General features: G+C 32.9%; 1 protein-coding gene across 1 annotated transcript in view; it reads right to left on the bottom strand.

The window, feature by feature from the left end:
* Positions 1–2,340: 2,340 nt before the first annotated feature.
* Ccdc18 (coiled-coil domain containing 18) overlaps positions 2,341–23,591 on the bottom strand; it is a 106,940-nt gene continuing 85,689 nt past the window's right edge. Inside the window, exons 29-31 of the mRNA XM_077791146.1 lie at positions 19,828–20,295; positions 11,600–11,653; positions 2,341–2,421 (exon numbers count right to left, since the gene is read on the bottom strand). Of these exons, the coding sequence (XP_077647272.1) occupies positions 11,639–11,653; positions 19,828–20,295 (483 nt within the window). The 3' untranslated portion in view covers positions 2,341–2,421; positions 11,600–11,638. The remainder of the gene's footprint in view (positions 2,422–11,599; positions 11,654–19,827; positions 20,296–23,591) is intronic.

Genomic DNA, 23,591 nt, shown 5'->3' with positions numbered 1-23,591 from the left:
GTATCTAATCCTCATTAGAAGAAACAGTAATACATTTCACAGATGAATATTATTTTCCAAAGCCTCAGTAAAACTGCTTAGAAAAAAAGTAAAAAATTTTCTTACATGGTCATAAATAACAAAAATTCGATTGTCAGAACCTGACACTTCAGAATGCTTTAGAATGCCTTCTACCCAATTTCTGTTCCTATTCCTAGTTCTTAGCCCTATACCCATGTTAATAGGTACAGAAAACAAAATGAGACAATTATAGAATTACAAAACTTTTTGAGCAATATTGCCACCATTTTAAGAAACTTACTGATCTACAAAATAATATTAATAGCTTGATAAAGGAAATGGTATAACTTTATACAAAATGATGCTTAAAGAAAGGTTATTTATTTTCACATATAAATTTTGAACCTACAACTTTAAACATTTTTTTAAGGGATATGGTCAGCAAAAGTATTATGGTTCTGCAAATTTCTGTAATGTTTAACAATCTAAGTTTATAGTTGGTAGTTTTTTTTTGTGAATGAAAAATGAGCTTTTTGAAATATGAGGGGACTGATGGTGTACTTGTTCTATTTGTTGTGTCAAAAATCAATCCACAAGGGGCTGGGGCTAGGGCTCAGAGATAGAGTGCTCGCCTAGCACGTGCAAGGTGCTGGGTTCAATCCTCAGCACCAGATAAAAATAAATAAATAAAATAAAGATATAGTGTCCAACTACAACTTAAAAAAAAATCAATCCACAGGGCTGAGAATACAGCTCACTTGATAGAGTGCTTGCCTTGCATGCACAAGGCATGGGTTATCCCCAACACCATAAATAAAGAAATACATAAATCCACTGAACAATTTTGAACAATTTATAAAATCTGGAAATAGGGCTGGGGATGTGGCTCAAGAGGTTGTGCGCTCACCTGGGTTTGATCCTCAGCACCACATAAAAAATAAAGATGTTGTGTCCACCGAAAACTAAAAAATAAATATTAAAAAAAATCTGGAAATAATTATCAGCTATCATATATACATATATATGTCATATATATATACACACACAAAATATGTATACATATGTGTATAATAAATGTTAAATAATATTTTGTATATTTATTACATTTGTTAGAAAATACACTTTTTAATATAATGATTAGGAAAAAGATTCTCCTTTAAAGGCACTGACATAATATACAAATTTCCACACATATTCCCCAAAAAATCTAACCATTCAGAAAAACTGTTTTGTTTGATAATACTGGGTATTAAACTCAATGCCTCATGCATTCTAGGCAAACACTCTACCAATGAGATGCATCCCCAGCCCTTTAGAAAAACTGATTCATAGTAATCAAATTTAACAAAGATAGCTATTTAACTCCAAATGTAAAGCATTTTATGAGCAGAGATTTATACTGATCTATTACTGCATTCTCATTTTAGTAATGAAATTTGTGTAGGAAGCAAATGTTCACATAGTAACCCTGGAATCATAACAAGGTAGAATTAATCAGACATATATTGAAAACACAAGAATATGCTCTCATTTACTATACATGTATCCCCAATATGGCTTTTAGCTGAAAAGTAAATGACATGTTTAGATTGGCTGGGTTGAGTACTTATACTGCTAATTTTCCCTCTGTGGCTAAGGTGATACGTGACAACAGGGTGAATCTGTAAAACATAAAGCATTTGTGGGGAATTCTAAGATATGCCTGGGAAAAAGAACTACCAAAAGAAGTGGACTTCTTACAGACATATGAGAAAGGGGGCTAGAATTACTGTTGTTGCTTTATATTAAAGGGAAAGGTGTTTCTTACAGTCCAGCAAGGAAGATGTGAAAGTGTTCAAATGTACCATCCTCTCTTTCATCCAAATCTTTGAATGTGATCTCCCCTGTATTTATAACATCTTCCTTTCTGTCTTTATTCTCCTTTGATAGCACCTGGCATCTCTCCTCACCCTTTTGCTCCCCAGGTTTCCTGCCTTTTGTCTGACTTTACTTCTCATCTTTTAGTCTTAACGTAAAAGCAATTTCTTCCAGAAAGGCCTTTCTGACCTCCTACATACGACACTCAAAGCATCTTGTACTTCTTCATGTCCTTTATCCCACATTCAGCAGAAACTAAGACTACAATATAATGCAAATCTTACAAAAGAATAAATGTTTCAGTCTTGCTCTACCTGGTATCTTTAGTGCCCAGCACTGTGCTTCCATACTGATTCTTAATAAGTAATTAGGATAAAGTTTAGCTACTTAACAGAGATCTTCAACATTGAGTGGCTTAAAAAAGAAGTTTATTTGTCACTTATGTAGTAGTCCGAGGAGCACATTCCAGGTCACTTAGGCACCCACGTTCCTTTTATTTTGTTTTTCGCCTATGGTGTTTTCCTCATCCACATGGTTGAAGTTTGGTTGCAGGCAATTCCAGCTCTAGGGAAAGGGAAAGACCTTGGAGAAGCACATATTTAAAATTTTGATGTCCTGGTCTGAAGTGGCACACATCATTTCTGCTCTTGTTCTGCTGGTAAGAACTTAGTCACTGGAGGGCCTGTGAAATGTTATTATCTAGTAATGGGCCCAGCTAAAACTCTGTTATTATGAAAAGAAGAACTGATATTTGTAAAAAAATGAGTAGTCTTCACCACAGCATGGTTGTATGCTTTTCTTTAGCAATATACAATACCTTTAAAAAAGTAGGACAGTTAATGAGTTTGGTAGTTTCCTGTGTAACTAAAGAACTAGAAATCTTAGGATAATGGAAAGGGAATGATTTGAAGTCGCAGGCCATTATTATAACTAGGCTAATAAGAAATCAATAATAATAGCTGCTACCAGTTAACATTTATTATGTGTCAGGTATTATTCAAAGGACTAAGAGTATACTGACTTGTTGAATATTCAGAATTATTGAGGTAGGTACCATTATTCTGTTTTACATTTGAGTAAATAAAGGCACAGAGATTAAGTAATTTGCCCAAAGTGATACAGCAAATTAGAAATCGAGCTGGGTTCAAAACTGGTCAGAATTAATCTGGTTCCAGAGACCATATTCTTGACCACAGGATTACACTGCCTCAATGATAACAACTACTATCTTCGAGTACTTAGTCTATTCAGATAGCATACTAGTATTTCACATTTTTCACCTTATTTAATCCTGATAAGGATTAGATGCATCTAAAGTAGGTATTACTTTTATTTTACATTTAAAGCGCCTTAAATTTAGTTAATTATTGCTCGAGGCCATATAGTTTATAAAAGAAAAACAGGATCAAATCCACCTCTGTGTGACTGTAAAGTCCATTTCTTATGTTTAAATTTCTAAATTTGTTATTGAGGTAGAATTCAGCTATTGTAAGCATATAATTAAGAGTTGGACAAATATATACCTGTGTAGCCAACAACATAAGCAAGATATAAATCATATCTGTTACTCCAGAAAGTTTACTTCTGCTTCTTTCCATTAAATTCTTCCCGCAGAGGCAATCACTGTTCTGGTATCTATTATCATAGATCTGTTTAGTCTATTCTTGAAATTAAAATAAATGGAATCTTGTACTATTTACTTTTGTGTGTAGATTTTTTTCTTTCAATATGTCTTTGAGATTTATTCATGTTACTGTACATTAAGAGTTCATTGTTTTTACAGTATTTAGTTGTCTGAATATACCAAGTTACTTATTCATTCTTATACTGATAGACATCTGAGTTGCTTTCAATTTTTGGCTATGGATGAAAAAAGATACTATAAACATTAATGTTCATTTTTTTGGTGGGTATATATATTTTAATTTCTCTTGGCTAAATACCTAAGAGTAGAAATATACTGGATTAAACAGTTGATGCATGTACAGTATTAAAAGGAAATTCCAAATAACTTTCCAGGTGGTTGCAGATGTTTTACATCATTTGGTGTTGCCAATCTTTTTAATATTAGCTCTTCTCGTAGGTATTTCTTTGTGCTTTTAATTTGTGATTCCTTGATGATTGAAGAAGTTGGATACTTTTAAATGTGTATATGACCATTCCCATACATTCTGGAAAGTGTTTCAGTGTTTTCCCTGTTTAAAATTAGGGCATTTGTCTTTTTATATTGATTTAAAGTGAACTCTGAATTTTCACTTATAAACTTCTGTCATATATATATTAATAGCACTCATTTCATTATCTTTTTTTTCTTTTCATTTTCTTAATGGTGAGTTCTGATGAGCACAGTTTTGAATACTGATCAAGTCCAACTTATTAACTTTTTCTTTTCTTTCCTTCCTTACTTTTCTTTTGCAGTTCTGGGGTTTGGGCTTATGGCCTTATGCATACTAGAAAAATGTACTATCAGAGCTATACCCTCAGCCCCTTAACTTTTTCTTTTATAGTTAGTATAATTAGTGCTTTTAGGTCCTAAGATATGTCTCTTTATCCTAAGTTCATGAAATTATTCTCATATTTCTTTCGTAGGTTTTATAGTTTTAGTATTTATATTTATGTCTAAGATCCATTCTGACCTAATTTTTATATGTAATATGAGGAGGGAACTGATTGAAGTTCTTTTTTCCCTATTGTACCATTATCATTTGCTAAAGACTTTCTTTTCGACACTAAATAGCTTTCACCCCTAATTAAAAATCAATAAAATAACTATATATTTTAACAGACTGTATATGTGAATATACTTTAAATTATATATGTGATAAAATATGTAGTCTACTCTGTTCCACTACATATATATGAACTATCCTTTTGGTTCTGTTAATATTGTAACGTAATAATAATTATCGAAATCATTTCATGCAAGTCTTCCTATTTTATTCTTTTTCAAGATTATTTTGTCTCCTCTAGGTCCTTGACATTTCCAATTAAATTTTAGAGTTAAGACTGTTGATTTCTTTAATTAAAAAAAGGGAAAACTTACTGGGATTTTTGTTTGGGTTTGCATTAATCTACAGATCAATTGGGAAGCACCTATCCATTCATGACCATGGTACATACCTACATCCACTTCTAACTTGTCTTGGCAATAAATTTTTACTGTATAAGTCTTCTTTTATTTTCACTAGGTATTCCACTTTTGATGTTGTTGTAAATACTTAACACTATTTTCCAATTGTTTGCTGCTTAAAATATATTTAATTTTGCATACTATCTACACCTTAAGAGCTTGTTGGTAAACTAATTAGTAACAAATACTTACTTCTCCATTTATAATTTGCCTCCCTTATATTTTTTTCTTACCATATTGTATTGTATAGTACATTCATATAATTGAAGAGAAGTGGTGAAAGCAGATATCTTTACTTGTTCTCATCTTTTTTTAAAAATATTTTTTTAGTTATAGATGGACACAATATATTTTATTTTTATTTATTTATTTTTATGTGGTGCTGAGGATCGAACTCAGGGCCTCATACCTGCAAGACAAGTGCTCTACCACTGAGCTTCAGCCCCAGCCCAACCTTGCACTCATCTTAAGGGAGAAAGCATTAATTTTTTAAACATTTAGTGTAATGTTAGCCATATAATTTTCTTTTTTTTTTTTGGTACCAGGGATTGATTTACTTAAATAGTAAATCAATAAAAAGTCAAATAGTAAATTATTTAAACTTGGTTAATAGTCTTTGTCATAACTATTTAATTCTGCAGTTATAGTGCAAAAACAGCCATAGACTATTTTATTTTCAAGTCAGAAATGGGTCATGTGGCCAGAGGGATTTAGGAGGCTGACCTGTAGTCTATGTCCACAAGTGATATCTTCTTTTCATGTAATGCTCCTGTTAGATTTTCATGTCATGGTTAATTTTGAGGTGTAAGTTTTTCCTCCTCCTTTCTTTACTGAAAAAGTTTTAAATTGATACTATTTCTTCTCCAAATGTTTGCTAGTCTTTACCAGTAAAACTTTCTGAACCTTAAATACTTTTTTTTGGTGGTGCTGGGAATTGAACCCAGAGCCTCATTACAAGCTAGGTCAGCACTTTACCACTGAGCTATATTCCTAGCCCTGGAAGTAATTGTTATAGAAATATTTATAACTGCAAATACATCTTGATCTGCAGATAAAAGCTTATTTAGGTGTTTTAGTTCATCTGTATTAGTTCCTTTCTTAAAAAAATATTTTTTAGTTATAGTTTGACACAATACCTTTATTTTATTTATTTATTTTTATGTGGTGCTGAGGATCGAACCCAGGGCCTCATACGTGCTAGGTGAGCACTCTACTGCTGAGCCACAACCCAAGCCCTGTATTCGTTTTTGTAAGTTGTATTGTTCAAGGAATTATTTCATTTCACCCATCAAAGTTAATGATGTAAAGATGTATTAGTATTCCCTAATTATACTTTCAAATGTCTGTAGGACCTACACTCATATCCTCTTTCCTTCTAAATTTTGGTAATTTATATTCTCTCTTGATTAGCTTTGTCAGAGTTTTATCAAATTTATTATTATTTTGTTTTCTCTATTACCAACCTTTGTTCTTAATTTTCGTTTTTTTTTTCCCTTCTTTATATTTACTTTAGGTTTAACTTGCTCTTTAGGGCTAGTTTCTTGCTAATTTTCTTAGGGTGGAAAATTAGACAACTGATTGTAAACCTTTTTTTAAAATTTTTTTTTTAATATTTATTTTTTAGTTCTCGGCGGACACAACATCTTTGTTAGTATGTGGTGCTGAGGATCGAACCCGGGCCGCATGCATGCCAGGCAAGCGCGCTACCGCTTGAGCCACATCCCCAGCCCTAAACCTTTTTTTTTAACTGATGTAAACATTTAAAGTCATAATTTTCCCTCTAAAATCTACTTTAGCTGCATCTCACAAATTTAACTGTTGTGTCTGTATTACTAATCAATTAAAAATAATTAAAAATACTTATACATTCTTTGACATGAAGATTATACAGCAGGGTTGTTTAATATTTGAAGGTTTTCTAGATAGGTTGTTATTAATAATTACGTTAATTACACTGTGATCAAAGAACTTTTGCAAGATGATTTGTCTTTTGAAATTCATAGTGACCTAAATTGTGGACCAGCACATGGTTTGTCAACGTTCCGGGTGCATTTGAAAAGAAATGTGTATTATGTAGTTGTTGAATATATTCTTTAAATATAAGTTGGTTGTCAATGTTATTCAAATCTTCTGTATCTTTACTGATTTTTTTTTTGTCTTTTATTCTTTCAATTACTGAAAAATGGAGGTTGAACTCTCCCACTATGATTGTGGATTTTTCCATTTCTCCCTTAGTTTATTTGTTTTTATTTCATGTATTCTGAAGTCTGTTATTTGGTATACACAAATTAGGAATACATTTTCCTACTGAATGTATCTTCTTATCATTATGAAAAAACTTTTTTTTGTTTGTTTGTTTTAGGTAATGGGGATTGAACCCAGAAGCACTTAACCACTGAACTACATCCCTAGTGGCCCCTCCCCCTTTGAGACAAGGTCTTGGTTAAGTTGCTGAGACTGGCTTTGAACTTATGATCCTCTTGCCTCGCCTCCTACGGCAGTGGGATTACAGGCATGAGCCATCACATCCAGCTGAAACAACCTTCTTTATCTCTGGCACTATGTTGTTTTTTTTGAGGTCTACTTTGTTCAATATTGTATGACCCTGAAGTTTTCTTAAGCTTGCTTTCTTATGCTTGTTTCCCTAATATATCTATTTCCATCCTTTTAACTTTAAATCTATTGTTGTCTTTATATTTAAAGTATGTCTCACTATTTCTGATTAGAAACTATCCTCCTTTGGATCACTGTTTCCCTACCTGAGGCTTTTTTTCTGTTTGCTTTTAAGATAATTCTTTTTATTTTTGATTTTTCAAGATTTTCACTACTATATGCCTAGGATTTTCTTTTTATTTATCCTACTTATGGTTAACTGAACTCAGATCTACTGGTTAACCCACTGGTTGTAATTTTTTCACCCATTTTGGGCTATTTTCAGCCATACTGCTAAAATACCTTTTTTCCCTGTCCTATTTTCTTCTCATCTTGTCTTATAGGTCTTAGATGCTCTGTTCATATCTATTTAATCATTTTCCCTTTGTTCTTCAAGAGATATTTTCTATTAAACTGTCTTCAAGTCAATTGACTTTTATGTCATCTCCAAACTTCTGTTAAGCTCATACTAGGGATTTTATAATTTGAGATATCATACCTTTTTTGGTCTAGAATTTCCACCTAATTACTTTATAGTTTCTATTGGTTTGTTAATATTCCTCCCCATTTGTTCATTCAGAGTGTCCATATTTTTCTTGCACCTCTAAAAAATCTTTACAATAGTTACATTATAATGTTAGCTGATTCTAATATCTGGGTCATTTAGGGTTGATTTCTATTGACTGCCTTTTCTTTAGGTTATGAAGTAATATTTTTCCTCATGTCAGGCAAATTTTTATTGCATCCTGAACACTAAACTGACACATAATAGTGATTCTGGAATTTTAAAAAGTATTATTTTAGGGCTGGGGCTGTAGCTCAGTGGTAGAGCGCTTGCCTCACACATGTGAGGCACTGGGTTTGATCCTCAGCACCACATAAAAATAAACAAACAAACAAATAAATATTGTGTCCATCTACAACTAAAAAATATTTTTTAAAAAGTATTATTTTGCCTTCCTTTAAATAGCACTGAGACAAATTATGGCAGAACTTCTCAATCCTTTTAGGTTTGGGTTTTTCCTTTGCTAGGGTGAATCTATTTTGGCTTTGATTTAGTTCAGTGGTGTGACCTTAACTCAATGGCTTGGTTTTATTTGTAAAATTTGGCATTTATGATGTTTCAACTGCATGCTGAGGTACTCAGCAAGTTACCTGTGTCTATGGCTGGGTCAGAACTCCAACATTGCCCAGAACTTTGAAATTTCTGGTAATTTCCTTTCTACTCAGCCACATAGTAGCCAGTTGTTAAGCTGTAATTTTTTTTCCATTATATGTTTGGTTTGCTCTTTGCAAAGGAGTTGAGGGAAACCCTCAGTCTTTGGCTAACCTTTCTGAAAAGATTCCTTATCTCTGGTATTCTGCCTAAAAAATTCCACTGTAGCAACACTGAACTTTGATATATGCCTACTTAGCTCAGCATGATATTACCACAGTTTTAATGAATAAGTCTAGGCAAATACTGGGGGTAGGCAAATTTGAGAGCCTAGGCAAATAATGGGGCTAACTGTGAATATTTCCTTTCTTTCAAGGATTACAGTCTTGTGCTTCCTGCAATTCCATGCCTGGAAAGAGCTTCATACATATTTTGTCCAGTTTTTTAATTATGTAGGGCATGAGGGCAAGACTATTACCAATATTTCATCATGGTTAGAAACCTAAGTTTATCTATTCAAAGTGTATATTCTTAAATTATTTGTAAATTACTTCTATACTGGGATTCTTTATTGGAGAAAAATAGTAAATGAAAATAATTATTAATAATGTGGAAAAACATTAACAGGGGTTAGGGAGTAAGAAAACTGAAAGGATATGAAGTTGTCAAATAATGAATGGGAATGCTGAAATATAAGATTTGAGAGATGAAGGACATGATAACAAGCCCCTGATATAGCCACAGGTATGGATGGCTGAACCACAGTAGTTTTTCTACATTTTGTAAAAAGGGAAAAGAACGATCTGATAACCACCATCATGATCTTTGATGGCAAAAATGGGTAAAAAATGATACAAAATAAGCAAACCAAAATGGAAATTTAAAAAATCAGAAAAAAGCAAATTGAGGAAAATCAAATTTAAATTTTTCTTCTTAAAAAAATAACTACAGGGATTTGAGGGTATAGTACAGTGTTAGAACACATGCTCAGCATGCACAAGAACATGGGTTCAATCTCCAGTATCAATCAATCCTCCAAGGACAAAAACAAAACAACTACAACTATAGGATATCCAGGGAATTGTGGGGTTAACAGCAAAAAGTAAGATCTGTTGTAAGGCAAAGATGGAGATATAGATCTAGGAGTTATTACCATAAAGATAATATTATGGTAATAACTTTATGGTAATAACTTTATGGTAATAAAGTTATTACCATAAAGAACTGGATGAGATTATCTAGGAAGGACATGTACCATAAGAAGGGAGGTACAGGTAGAAACCAAAGGATCCCAGTATTTTAGAGTCAGGCAGACAAAGATACTGAGATACTTAAATACTGAGAATGATGTTCAGAGAAGTTAAAGGCAAATATATTTGGTTCAAATTTTAGATGTTATAAGCTATATGACCATGAGAAGATAAATCTTTTTGTATCTGTTTTTTTCTTCTAAAAAATATGGTGATAAATTAAAAAATGGTGATAAATAAGAGAGGCAACTATCAAGTGGAATGTGAAAAGGACCAAACAAGAGTATGCAACATAGAAAGGCAGAGTTTTTTTGACTGGTAGGTAGTACATTCTATTTTGTTTTGCTTTTTGGCGTGTTTATTTTAGGCTACGGAAAGGATTTAAACATGTTTATATGAACAGAAGGTGCCAAAGGGATGGGGCTAAAGTATATGAAAGAAGTCAGAGAAAGAAGCTGAAAGTAAATAAGCCCTTAGAGATGAGATGGAAGAAAAAGCTGAACCCTGAAGGTACATGTTTTTCAAGAATTAAGAGTCCAACTTAGAGTGGAAACTACAAATTTATAAAGGTATCAGATATACATTGTGACGCTATTAATTAACACTAAGTAGTCCTGGAGTAAGAAGTGACAAGGCATATGGTAGAAAGACAGGGAAATAAGAGTGTTAGAAGAGAAGACTGAATCAGCAAGTGACTCTTTGGATCAATATACTAGTAAATAGCAACAAGAAGATAAAACTTTATTCTACTCCTGACAAATAATTACAAATTTTAAATTAGTGTTGTTAAAATAGTAATATCAATATATTAATGGTTTCAATGTCTAACTCTTAGAAAATATTAATCCCATACAACTTTATAAGGATACATTTATATTCATTTAAAAATTCAATATCTGGTATAAAGACATCAAGACCCTTGAGAAATTTTTAAATATGAAGGCTTAAACATCTCACCTTACTTGTGCTGCACTATTTTTATTCTATCACAGAGCTAACTAACCATGTATATATAAAGTCATTAGCCCAAAGCTCATCTCTTGATATTTAAATTAGTTTCTTTAGAACATATTAACTTCTATCATTATGTTAAATAATTCTACCTATAAAACTGAAATAATAATCTATTTCATAAGTTGTTGTGAGGATTAAATGAGTTTAAATATAAAGTGCCTAGAATAATATCTGATAAATAGTAAACACTCCACAAGTTACCCATTATTATATAATTATGAACCTGTCACAGAATGACTTTTAAATTCATATTAACTTAAAAATTAAGTATTACTAGAAAAATAGCAAATAATATAGTAGTATGATTAAAAATGTAAATAAGTATTACATATTTTAACAATGATCTTTGCATAATAAACAAAGACAAAGAAAGCAGTAAGTTTAAACCAAAAAAAGGGTTAATTTTCTCTAAAAATGTAATTAACTTTTAAAAGAAAGGGCTTTCTTTAAAAAATTAAAATATAAAATTTATTCAAAAGCAATAAATAACAGCTTCTATGCAATATGAGCTACATATAATAAGTAAACACAGCACAGTACCAACAATTCCACTTTTTTCATCACGACATCTTCTTTTAATTACAAGTTTTCTCCCTAGAGTAATGCAAAATAATTGATTAATATCTGAAATATTTTTATATTGATTTAACATTAAAAGTATACTATAATAGTCAGAAACATAATTTAAAGCAAGAATGAGAAATATTTAAGTCAACTGCAAAATAAGAATCAGAAAAAGTCAATAACAGACCACATGGCTACAGATAGCAAGTAATTCTGGAGGAGTAGATGGGAGTACAGATTAAACTAAAGTGATTTTAAAACTCAAAATGGCATATAAAAGTAACAGATGTAGGCATCAGTGTCCTCTTATAGTTCAAAGGCACATGAAAAAGAAAAAAGTCTTAAGATAGAAAGAAAAAGATGTTTGTATGCACAACAAAGAAAAGTAGGAAGATAGAGGAAAAGGAAATTTAAAAAATACAAGTTAAATATTTTTGTCATATCTTGGACTTTACCTGGGCTATGAATTTGAAAATATTATCATGTACCTAGGTATTTCCCTATATTCCTGCTTCATCTCATTTTTTGCCTATTTTTGCTTTCCCTATAGCCGATTTTCTCACTTCTAGCTTTTCATATGTACCATATTTTGTAAACTACGTACAACCCCCTTTTAGAATAAAATGAATATAAACAATACTTTTTTATAAATTCCTAGTAAACATCCACTGTTCTAATAAAAAAATGATTAGAATAGTTCTTATTGTGAAGTCTCTGAGCTCTCTGAAATTGTGTTCAAAACTGTATAACTTTTTAAGTTCTGAGCTTTTCTCAGTTAGAAGCTCTATGTTATAGTCTTGATTGTGAACAGAATTGCCAAGATAGGAATATGAATTATTAACCATTAGAAAATCTGTATTAGAGCTGCAACAAAAAAAAGGAAACTAACATTAATTAAGCCCTTCTCATGTGCCAATTTCCATGTTTTTTCCATTTTACAGGGGATTTTTTTTTTTTTTTTTTTGGTACTGGAGATTAAATCCAGGGTCACTTAACCACTGAGCCACATTCCCATCCATTTTTAATATTTTATTTAGAGACAGGGTCTCACACAGTTACTTAAGTCCTCCCTAAATTGCTGAGGCTGGCTTTGAATTTGTAATCCTCTTGTCTCAACCTCCCCAGCTACTGGGATTACAGGCATGCGCCACCACAACCAGTACTGTACCAGTGGATTTTTGGAATGCATTGTAGAGCAGGGCTGCATTCTGAGCAGTTGATTTTCTACATAGAGCCCAACAATAATGACCCCAGCCTTTGCATTGCATTACACAAATCAGATGATGAATTAAATTCTCTATAGACTTGGCTGATTTGATTTTTGACAGAAATTAAAGTTACAGCATGTGTAAGAAACAACTTACGAGGGCTGGAGTTGTGGCTCAGTGGCAGAGCACTTGCCTAAGAAACAACTTACGATATCTGATGAGTAGTAGTAACATCTCATGACAACTTCAAACTAAACTTTTAAACTTTCGTCACTTAATGATTTTTTTAACAGTGCAGAGTAAATTTGAACATGGGTGGGGTTGTGGCTCAGTGGTAGAGCACTTGACTCCCATGTGTGAGGCACTGGGTTCGATTCTCAGCACCGCATATAAATCAATAAAATAAAGGTCCATTGACAACTAAAAAAATTTTTTTTAACATAGCCGATAAAGACAATTATTTAAAAAGTCAAGTATAGCAGTGAAGAAGTTAAAGACACCATAATTAGGACAAAAATTTCTATGGAGCTCCCCTTCCTTGGTGCCTGAAATTCCTGCTTACTTTTCTTAATGATTAATTCAGAACTATTCTAGGGCCTTTGTATAAGCACCATGAAAAGAGATGAATGAGTTCAGGCACAATTCACTAATCAAACTAACTACTTTCATATCTGTTTGGCATATTGGTTTCTTCACATTTCATTTAAACGGCGTCTCTCTGGCTTAAAAGTTGCTTTTTTTTTTTTTTTTGTACTGGGGATTGACCCCAGAGATGCTGAACCACTGAGCCACATCCCCAACCCTTTTTTATTTAGCCATAGGGTCTTGCTAAGTTGCTTAGGGCCTTTCTAAGTTGATGAGGCTGGCTTTCAACTCATGATTCTCCCGTCTCAGCCTCCCAAGCTACTGGGATTACAGGTGAACGCCACCATGCCTGGCTTAAAAGAGTTTTTGTTATAAAGATATACATGTCTTTCTCTATATAAATTTATATATAGACATATATATTTATATATAAATTAAATATATATTTATTTTAATTGTAGATGGACACAACACTTTCTTTATCTATCTATCTATCTATCTATCTATCTATCTATCTATCTATTCTTATGCAGTGCTAATAATCAAACTCAGTGCGCCTCACATGTGCCAGGCAAGTGCTCAACCACTGAGCCACAACTCCAGCCCTTAAAAGAGTTTTAAAATCCTCCCTGTAAATTAGAGATCAATGTAATGTCATACTTAATAGTGGGCATAATACACCGAAGATCAGAACTAGACTGCAGATCAAGTCTCTACACTCCAATTAAAAAAAAAAAATCTCTTATTTTTAAAAACATGTACAAGTGGTATACGTTCATTAAGGTAACATACATATGAATGACCATGAAGTCATTTAACAGTAAAAGTAGAGCAAGTCAAAGTTTCATTCAACAATAGCAGTTTTATCTCTGAATTTTCTTACCTTCCATTAAAGGAAAAAAAAAAAAGACAAAAAACAAAGAATAGTGAAATTAGAGAAGAAAGAAATAGAGACCCATCAGAAAAAGCAGCAAGAAGATGTCTTCAATTGCCCTTGCCCCTTAAGAAAAAGGTATAATATACAAGGAGCAGTCACTTGAAAACTAAAAAGTCAAGATGAGCATTTGTCTAGTAAACATAGTAGAGATGAAAAAAATGGCGCAATGAAGGGAGCTTTGAGCAACCCAAAGAGCCAGTCCTTTCTATCAAAGACAAAATTGAGCTGATAAAATTGTGATTGAGGCACATGAGGTGTAAGAATTCCACGTGACCTTTAAGTTCTAAATACTGACTGTGGTTAATGAATTTAAAACTCAGTAGAACATCATTCAAAATAAACAAAACTATTTGAGCACAGAATTTAACTTTTGATTTTATGAATCTAATTTGGTACAGAATTTTGAATATTTTTAGTTTAGTACTAAGCTTCTATGATAATGGAATGGTAAAATTCCTTGATAAAACATAAAATGACAAGATATTCAAATGCATCTGCATATTCCAATAACCTACAGAATAAGTAATCATTCTATCAGTTGTGTATTAACTTTTAAGTTCTACTCTCCCAACCCCTAATTGACTAAGCAGCTTCAAGACCAATCTATTTAATCAGAAATTACTGAAGAGGATATAAACACAATCAATGTAAACAGAGCAGGGACTCAGTTTACTCATGTGTAATAATGGGGACAATGACATTATTCATTACAATAGAAGAACTATTAGGTTTTCTCTGCGTGTGTGTGTTTTGCAAGAACTCAGTGTCTTGCACATGCCAGGCAAGTCCTCTACACCTCCAGCCCTACTAAGTACTATTACTTTGTACTATTAGGATAATAATAATAACCACTGCAGGTACTATTACTGAGCTATTGTAAAAATTAGGAGTTCATTTATGTTAATTATTTAGTGCCTAATATATAGTAAATGCTATGTCTTGTTATGATCATAATCTGTCACTACATTTATCAAAATTATCCTGCACAAATTAGGCTTTGTTTCTACCAAAAATAGACCCTTACACACCTGATTCTAAGGGTCATTGGAATAGAGCAGAGGTTCTTGAAAGGAACAGTACTAACGTGTAGGGAACATTCTAGAAATCTGTGAGGGTAGTTTGAGTTGTCACTAAATTGAAGAGAAAGGGAAATCCTGCTTCTGCAATGTAATAGGCAGGGACAAACAATGCGAGATCTGGTCCTATGATTTACAGGGTTGGTCCCACATGACAAAATTATCTGGCTAGTAACTCTATTAAACTTTCCTATTCTACCTATACTCTCCCATTCTCCAAGTTAACTATTTCATATACCTTCTTTGCTTTTAAATCTCCAATGCCTTATCCTAACTTAGATAATAGCCCTGTTTATTAATCAATAAATTCTTCTACCACCACCAAACCTTCTAGTCCATGTGTTTCTATTCCCACATTTTTGCTCTTCTTCTTACTACAGTCAATAAACTTCTTTCTTTTTACTTAAGACCAGTCCCTCTATCTCTCTAATTGTATCTTTTTTAGTCACTGTTTTTCATGGTATTGAGGACTGGAGGCAGAACCGCCACATACTAGGCAAGGCTCAAACAGTGAGCTATATTCTCAACCCTTTTTAAATTTTTGAGACAAAGTTTTGCTAAATTACTCAGGCTGGCCTTGATTTTGTAATCCTCCAGCCTCAGCCTTCCAAGTAGCCAGGATTACAGGCATGTGTCATCACACCCAGCTAAATCTAAAGTTGTTTGTTTGTTTTGGCACCAGGGATTGAACCCAGAACCCACAGGCACTTAACCACTGAGCCACATTCCCAGCCACTTTTTATTTTAAGACAGGGTCTCAATAAGTTGTTGAGGGTCTCACTAAGTTGTTGAGGCTGGTTTTGATTTGCAATCCTCCTGCCTCAGCCTCCCAGGCTGCTGGCATTATAGGCACCTGGCTCCCGTTCAATTTTCTTATCGGCTTTTCTTCCTAACACTTTTTTTTTTTAAAACCTGGCATTATTATACAAAGTACATGTATGAAGACTTGAATTGGGTGTCAACATACCTTATATACAAACAGAAATATGAAAAATTGTGGTATATATGTGTATTAAGAATTGTAATGCAAAAAAAGTACATGTATAATGGCATAAAGTGATGTGAACATACTTTATATACAGAGATACAAAAAATTGTGCTCTATATGTGTAATAAGGATTGTAATGCATTCTACTGTTGTTGTGTATTTTAAAAAACAAAATTATTAAAAAATCCCTTTGAAAGTATTAAGAAAAACTCTGGCATTATAACATGTATCTATTTACTTATTTACTGTCTATCCCACTAAAATGTAAGCTCCATGTGCAAAGGATATTGGTCACTTTTATTTGTTTCTATACTCCCAGTGCTTGGTATATGGTAGGTGCTCAATAAATATTTATTGATAACAAATCTTTACATATTTGGGTCTGCAACGACCCTGTGCACAAGTGTGCTTGCCACAACAGTTTTGAAGTGGTTTGAGGCCTTGCCCTGATCCATCCAGATCAAGATTATAGAAATTTCAGACAATTGCTGGGTACAACGGCTCATGCCTGTAATCTCAGAGGCTTGGGAGGATCCTAAGTTCAAACCCAGTCTCAGAACTTAGCAAGGCCCTGAGCAACTTAGAGAGACTCTGTCTCAAAATAAAAAATAATAGTAATAAAAAAATTCAAAAAGTTTGAGTTCAATTCTTGATATAAAAAAAATCAGACAACGAAAAAAAAAGAAAAAAAGAAATGTCTATGAATAAATTAAATATCTGAATAAATAATATCTAATAAACACAACCACAGTTTCAAATGCTAGATTTTATCAGACTTTCACAGGGAAAATTTTACCGAGATGGAGTTATATTTTAAAAATTTCTATTATTTGCCTTAGCTTTATTAAAAGGTTGTAAGTTATTACAGCAGATATCAAATCTTAGGCAGTTTAATAAGTACAGGAATTTTTATACATAGCTCAACATTTTTCATTGTATAATTGATATAGTAGCTATCCAGTTAGATATAACTCTTTAAGAAAATGGGCAGGGACAGTGATGGTACTGACTTGTTTGCATTTGTATTTTTCACTTCATAAATTTAACTGAATGAAAACTCTACTACAAAAACATATAAAATGTACAAAAATGTCTTATAAAAACAATTAGTGTGCCAGTGGCTTTGGAGGCTGAGGCAGAGGGATTTCGAGTTCAAAGCCAGCTTTGGCAAAAGTGAGGGACTAAGCAACTCAGTGAGATCCTGTCTCTAAATAAAATATAATATAGGGCTGGGGATGTGGCTCAGTGGTTGAGTGCCCCTGAGTTCAATCTCCAGTACACCTCCCAAAAAGACAAAAACAAAACAAAACAACAAAAACAAAACAAAACAAAAAACAATTAGGGCAATTACCAATCTACACAGAATAATATAAATAAAATGGATAATAAATTTGGTAGAAGTCATTGTAAATTGCTATCCCTTAATTAACAAGTTTTTCTAAAGGGAGTTAAGTTTACATTTCACAATTCCTATCTCAATATTAACAGAAGACCTTTTTTTTTTTTTTTTTTTACAAAATTAAAGCTGATTAAAAACTCTTGAAGGCATGCAGGGAATAGTAACATTCAATAGCTCTATTCAGCAGAGAAACCCAAGAAGTTAAAAGATGGAAAAGAAATTACAGGTATTTTCATTATTGCAAATCACATTTTGAACTTAATTTTTTAAAATGTTACACAGTATTGCCTTACTTATTATGCGACTTGCACTGTTTGTTAAGTACTTGAAATTTCAAAATATTACTACTAATATTATTATTATTTTATACAGTTTTCTTGCTATGAATAGAAAAGAAGACATGAAAAGAGGCTGCAACAGTCTTTGTCTTAGGTTTATTCTTAAAAATCTTTTTCTAAAAAGCTACCTTAATGTGTTTGAAAATGAGGCAAAAGAGCATCTGAAAATAGCTGACATTATCTGAAGGACAGTATTTACATAATGTAGACTACAGGCATGTGTATTGCATGCAGGCATGTGCCATTGCGCCCAGCTAAATATATATATATATATATATATATATATATATATATATATTATTGTTGGTTGTTCAAAACATTACATAGTTCTTGATATATCATATTTCACATTTTGATTCAAGCGGGTTATGAACTCCCATTTTACTCCGTATACAGCTTGCAGAATCACATCAGTTATACTTCCATTGATTTACATATTGATATACTCATGTCTGTTGTATTCTGCTGCCTTTCCTATCCTCTACTATCCCCCCTCCCCTCCCCTCCCCTCCCCTCCCCTCTTCTCTCTCTACCCCCACTACTGTAATTCATTCCTCCCCCTTGTATTATTTTTCCCTTTCCCCTCACTTCCTCTTGTATGTAATTTTGTATAACCCTGAGGGTCTCCTTCCATTTCCATGCAATTTCCCTTCTCTCTCCCTTTCCCTCCCACCTCTCATCCTTGTTTAATGTTGGTCTTCTTCTCATGCTCTTCTTCCCTAGTCTGTTCTTAGTTACTCTCCTTATATCAAAGAAGACATTTGGCATTTGTTTTTTAGGGCTTGGCTAGCTTAATTTTTAACATATATATTTTATACTTTATGTATAAAACTTAAAATCTTCCTTTTAAAATTTAGTAGTTTTTTCCTAGACACTTTAAAGTTGTTTTTCTGTGAATTTTAAGTCTTAAATTTTTTCAATTTGTCTATCACAAAAGAAAAGTACCTATTCTCATTCTTTTCTAGCACTTACATTATATGACCGTTACTGATCTAAGACAAACACATACAAGAAGATTTTCATGACATGGCATGCTTGACTTAAATAACGGTTGAAGAATAAAAAATAAAAATGCATATACATACACAAATATATACAGGATGAGTATTTTTCACCTGAAAATCTGAAATTTTTTTAAAAAAATATATTTATTTTTAAAGTTTTAGGTAAACACAATATCTTTATTTTACATTTATGTGGTGCTGAGGATCAAACCCAGTGCCTTGTGCATGCTAGGTGAGTGCTCTACCACTGAGCCACATATGCCAAAATGCTCTAAATCATGACAATTTTTGAGTACCAACATGACATCACAAGTGGAAAATTCCACACTGTGAAGTTTTTGTTTTAGGCACAAATTACTATTTATAAAATTGCTTTTAGGATGGGTATATGTGAAGTATAAGTAAATTTGAAATTCAGACTTGAGTTTCATCCTCAAGATATCTCATTATGTACATGTAAATATTCCAAAACCTGAAGAAGTCCAAAGAACTTCTGGTCCCAAGCACTTTGGATAAGGATACTTTATATATATGCATAATATATATAATTATATATAATGCATATATATATATATTATATATATAATATTCAATGTATATATTTTCTTCCAAGTAATATAATTATATTTATCAGAGACAAAGTGTTATAACTTATAATGAGATACATACCTGAGTTAAACCAGCACCTGTTTGCATAGAAGATTTTTTTAATAGTCTCACTTCTTTGTTTATGTATCTCAGCATCCCACTAAGAGTAGTAAAATCATTACTCTCAGAACTATCATCCTCTATGGTATATGTGTGAGATTTAAATGAGTCTGACTGGGTATAAGTCAGTTCCTTATGGCTTTCTTCTAATGTTGAAGGCTGTTCTAATTGCATTTTCTTTAAGTCCTGTAGTAATTCTTCAGAAAGATCTTCATTACCATGAGATTTGAAACTAAGATCACTGGCACTAATAGAGCGACGTAGTTTTCTGCACTTGAAAACAGATGTGTGAGAATGTTTAGTAAACTTTGGGTCTTGATTATCAGGCATAATTTCTGGTAGAGGTGTAAAGGGAGCTGGTAGAAACTTGATGTCTTCTACCTTTTCATGTCCAGAAACTCTAGCTTGTAATCTGGTTAATTCTGATTCCTACAGAAAAATTAAACACAGTACATAGAAGGTGCTCAGTATATTTTTGTTAAGTGAATAAACAACCTAGAAAATCAAACTCTTAGAAGTCATCTATGTCAACCTTCATCTCAGAACAGGACTTAAGATCTTGACAGCAACTCTCTTTAAGAATTTTCCAAGGGCTATTTAAACACTCTACTATTTAAGATAGCTTCATTTTGAGACAATTACATATGTTCATTCAAAATATGTCTAAAGTAGCCTATGGAATTCCATAAATACTAGGTTTTCCTTATAGAATTTTTTTTTAGTGTTAATGACAATTTTAATTTCTATTCAAAAATAAAAATCTTACACCTAAAAATTTCTCTGCAAATATATAGAGATACATGGTATACACAAAGACTACCTTCAGAATTTCTAAAAGGAAATAAATATATTATCAGCTATTCTGCTTTTATAAATTAGAATTATTTTGAGAAAAAAATTAGAGGGTCATAATCTTTAATAAATCAATCTTATTAAACATTATATTTCTGTTATTTTCCTATGTCTTTCATTGGGTACTCTGAGCTGTACCAGGATACCGAGAATGAGACCTATACTGCAAAATCAAGAAGCCTAAAGAAAAAAAAAAAAAAAGAAAAAGAAAAAAAGGATGGTATTTTAATTTTAACTAAAAGCTACATAAAATATTAAAATTTTCTATCTTTAATATTGGGGATATTGCTCAGTGGTCAGTGCCCCTGAGTTCAATCCCCAGTAACCCCTCCCCCCTCAAATAATAGTAGCCTCCTGTTTAAATGAATCTCCTTTTTTTATAGGTATATTTAAGATATATATTTTTAAATCACTTTTAATCTGATAGTTTCTATTTTTAAGTTTGTTCCCTAAAAATACTGTCCCTAAAACTGAAACTGTTATAACCACAGTATACAAAACAAAATGAAACTTTTAACTCCCACATTCCAGTTCTTTTAGGACTTTGTACTATTTTATTTAAATAACTTACTTTTAAGTGACTAGAAAGAGTGACAAGTTTTTGTTTTGGTGGGGTCTTTTTTTTTTCTCTTTTTTTTTAGAGAGAAAGAGAGAGAGAAGATTTTTTTTTAATATTTATTTTTTAGTTTTCAGTGGACACAACATCTTTATTTTATTTATTTATTTTTTTTATGTGGTGCTGAGGATGGAACCCAGTGCCCCGCGCATGCCAGGCGAGCGCGTTACCGCTTGAGCCACATCCCCAGCCTTGGTGGGGTCTCGTTGTGTAGATCAGTTTGGCCTCAAACTCAAAGTACTCCTGCCTTATCCTTCAAGGGTTTATAGGCATGAGCCACAGTACCCTGCTTTCAAGAATTGTTTTTTTTTTACATTTATTTTTTAGTTGTAGCTGGACACAATACCTTTTATTTTATTTTTATGTGGTGCTGAGGATTGAACCTCGGGTCTCACACATGCTGAGCCACAACCCCAGCTCTTGAGAATTTTTTATAGTAAACCTTAAGTTCACATTTTTTGGCTACAATTAATAAAGTAGTTATAGAGTTGACATAGGATTGTACACAGCTAGAGTTAGGGTATGTTTTCCTGTCATGCGTTATCTTGCAATAATTGAGAAACATTTCTCAGATAAGTAGGAAAACATAACTTTTCAATAAAAGGAAGCATATTGAATATACTAAAAACAATTCACCTTTTCCTTTTTTTTTGTTTTCCCTCTCTCTCTCTTTCTTCCAAGTACTGGGGGTGTTATACCACTAAGCTACATCCCCAGCGCTATTTATTCATTTACATAAATAAATATGTATGTATGTATTTTTATATTGAGACAGGGTTTCACTAAATTGCCAAGGCCAGCCTTGAAACTGTAATCCTACTGCCTCGGCCTTCCAAATTGCTAGGATTACAGGTGTGTGCCACCACATCTGGTTAACCTTTTTCTTAAGACTCAAAGGTCACTGTGAGCTGGCTGTGGTGGTGCACACCTGTAATCATAATGGCTTGGGAGGCTGAGGTAGGAGGATTGTGAATTCAAAGCTAGCCTCAGCAAAAGTGAGGTGCTAAGCAACTCAGTGAGACCCTGTATCTAAATAAAATACAAAATAGGGCTGAGGATGTGGCTCAGTGGTTGAGTGCCTCTGAGTTCAATCCCGGGTAAAACCCCCCCATTCCCCAAAAAAGAAGGTCACTGTGTGAATATTACTGTAGTGTGCCATCACTGTCTTAGCTTTGCCTATGTTCCAACTGCTCTCAAATACTAGCATATATGCTGTCAATGGAACTGCTTCCTATTATTTATAGCTACTTGTACTTGGTCTGTTTCAACACTTCTATTAGATTTTCTTCTTTCTCTTTTATCTTCCAAACTCCTCTTCAGTTTAGACTTTAAAGCCTATTGAGGTTGTTTTTGAGAGCTGTGTCACATAACAAAGGAATTCTATTTTCTGACTGCTTTACTGCCTAATTACAGTACATATTGTAAGATCTCTCTAGGGGCTATGGTTATGGCTCAGTGGCAGAGTGCTTGCCTAGCATGTGTCAGGCACTGGGTTCAATTCTCAGCATTACATATAATAAATAAAATAAAGGTCCATTGACAACAAAACAATGCTTAAAAAAAAAAAAGATCTCTCTATATCTATGGTTCATTTATGAATGGCTACTCCTGACCAAGCATGGTGGCACATCTTATAGTCCCACCTATTTGTGAGGCTGAGTCAAGAGGATCAAAAATTCCAGACCTGGGCAACTCAGCAAGACTCTATCTCAAAATTTAAAAAAAAAAGTTAAAATAAAAAGGGTAGCTCAGTGACAGAGCACATGCCTAGCATGTGAAATGTCCTGGGTTCAATCCCTAGTATCTCCATAACACACATGCAAGGCTATTAAACACAGCCACTATTTTTGCAATTTCCTAAGTAGATAAACTTAAAAATCTTGTAAATGATTAATATCTACAGTCAAACTGCATTAACCTCATTGATAATATTCAGCAAGTAAGCAGAAATAATTACTGTAATAAGGGATTACGATGCAGAATCTTTTAATTTTTTAAGATTGATTTTTCACAATGAAGCTTTCTAATTTTGTATGTTATGCATATGCATCTCCAGAATACTAGGAATGTTAGAGGTTTTTTTTTTTTTTTTGGTGCTAGGGATTGAACCCAGGCGTACTCTGAGCTACATCCTCAGCCCTTTTAATATTTTATGTAGAGGACAGGGTCTCACTGAGTTGTTTAGGGCCTCACTGAGTTGCTAAGACTGGCGTTGACACTCATAATCCACCTGCCTCAGCCTCTGGAGCCACTGGGA

Source organism: Urocitellus parryii, chromosome 11, assembly GCF_045843805.1.
Source record: "Urocitellus parryii isolate mUroPar1 chromosome 11, mUroPar1.hap1, whole genome shotgun sequence".
Classification (NCBI taxonomy): domain Eukaryota; kingdom Metazoa; phylum Chordata; class Mammalia; order Rodentia; family Sciuridae; genus Urocitellus; species Urocitellus parryii.
This window is presented reverse-complemented; position numbering and strand designations above follow the sequence as displayed.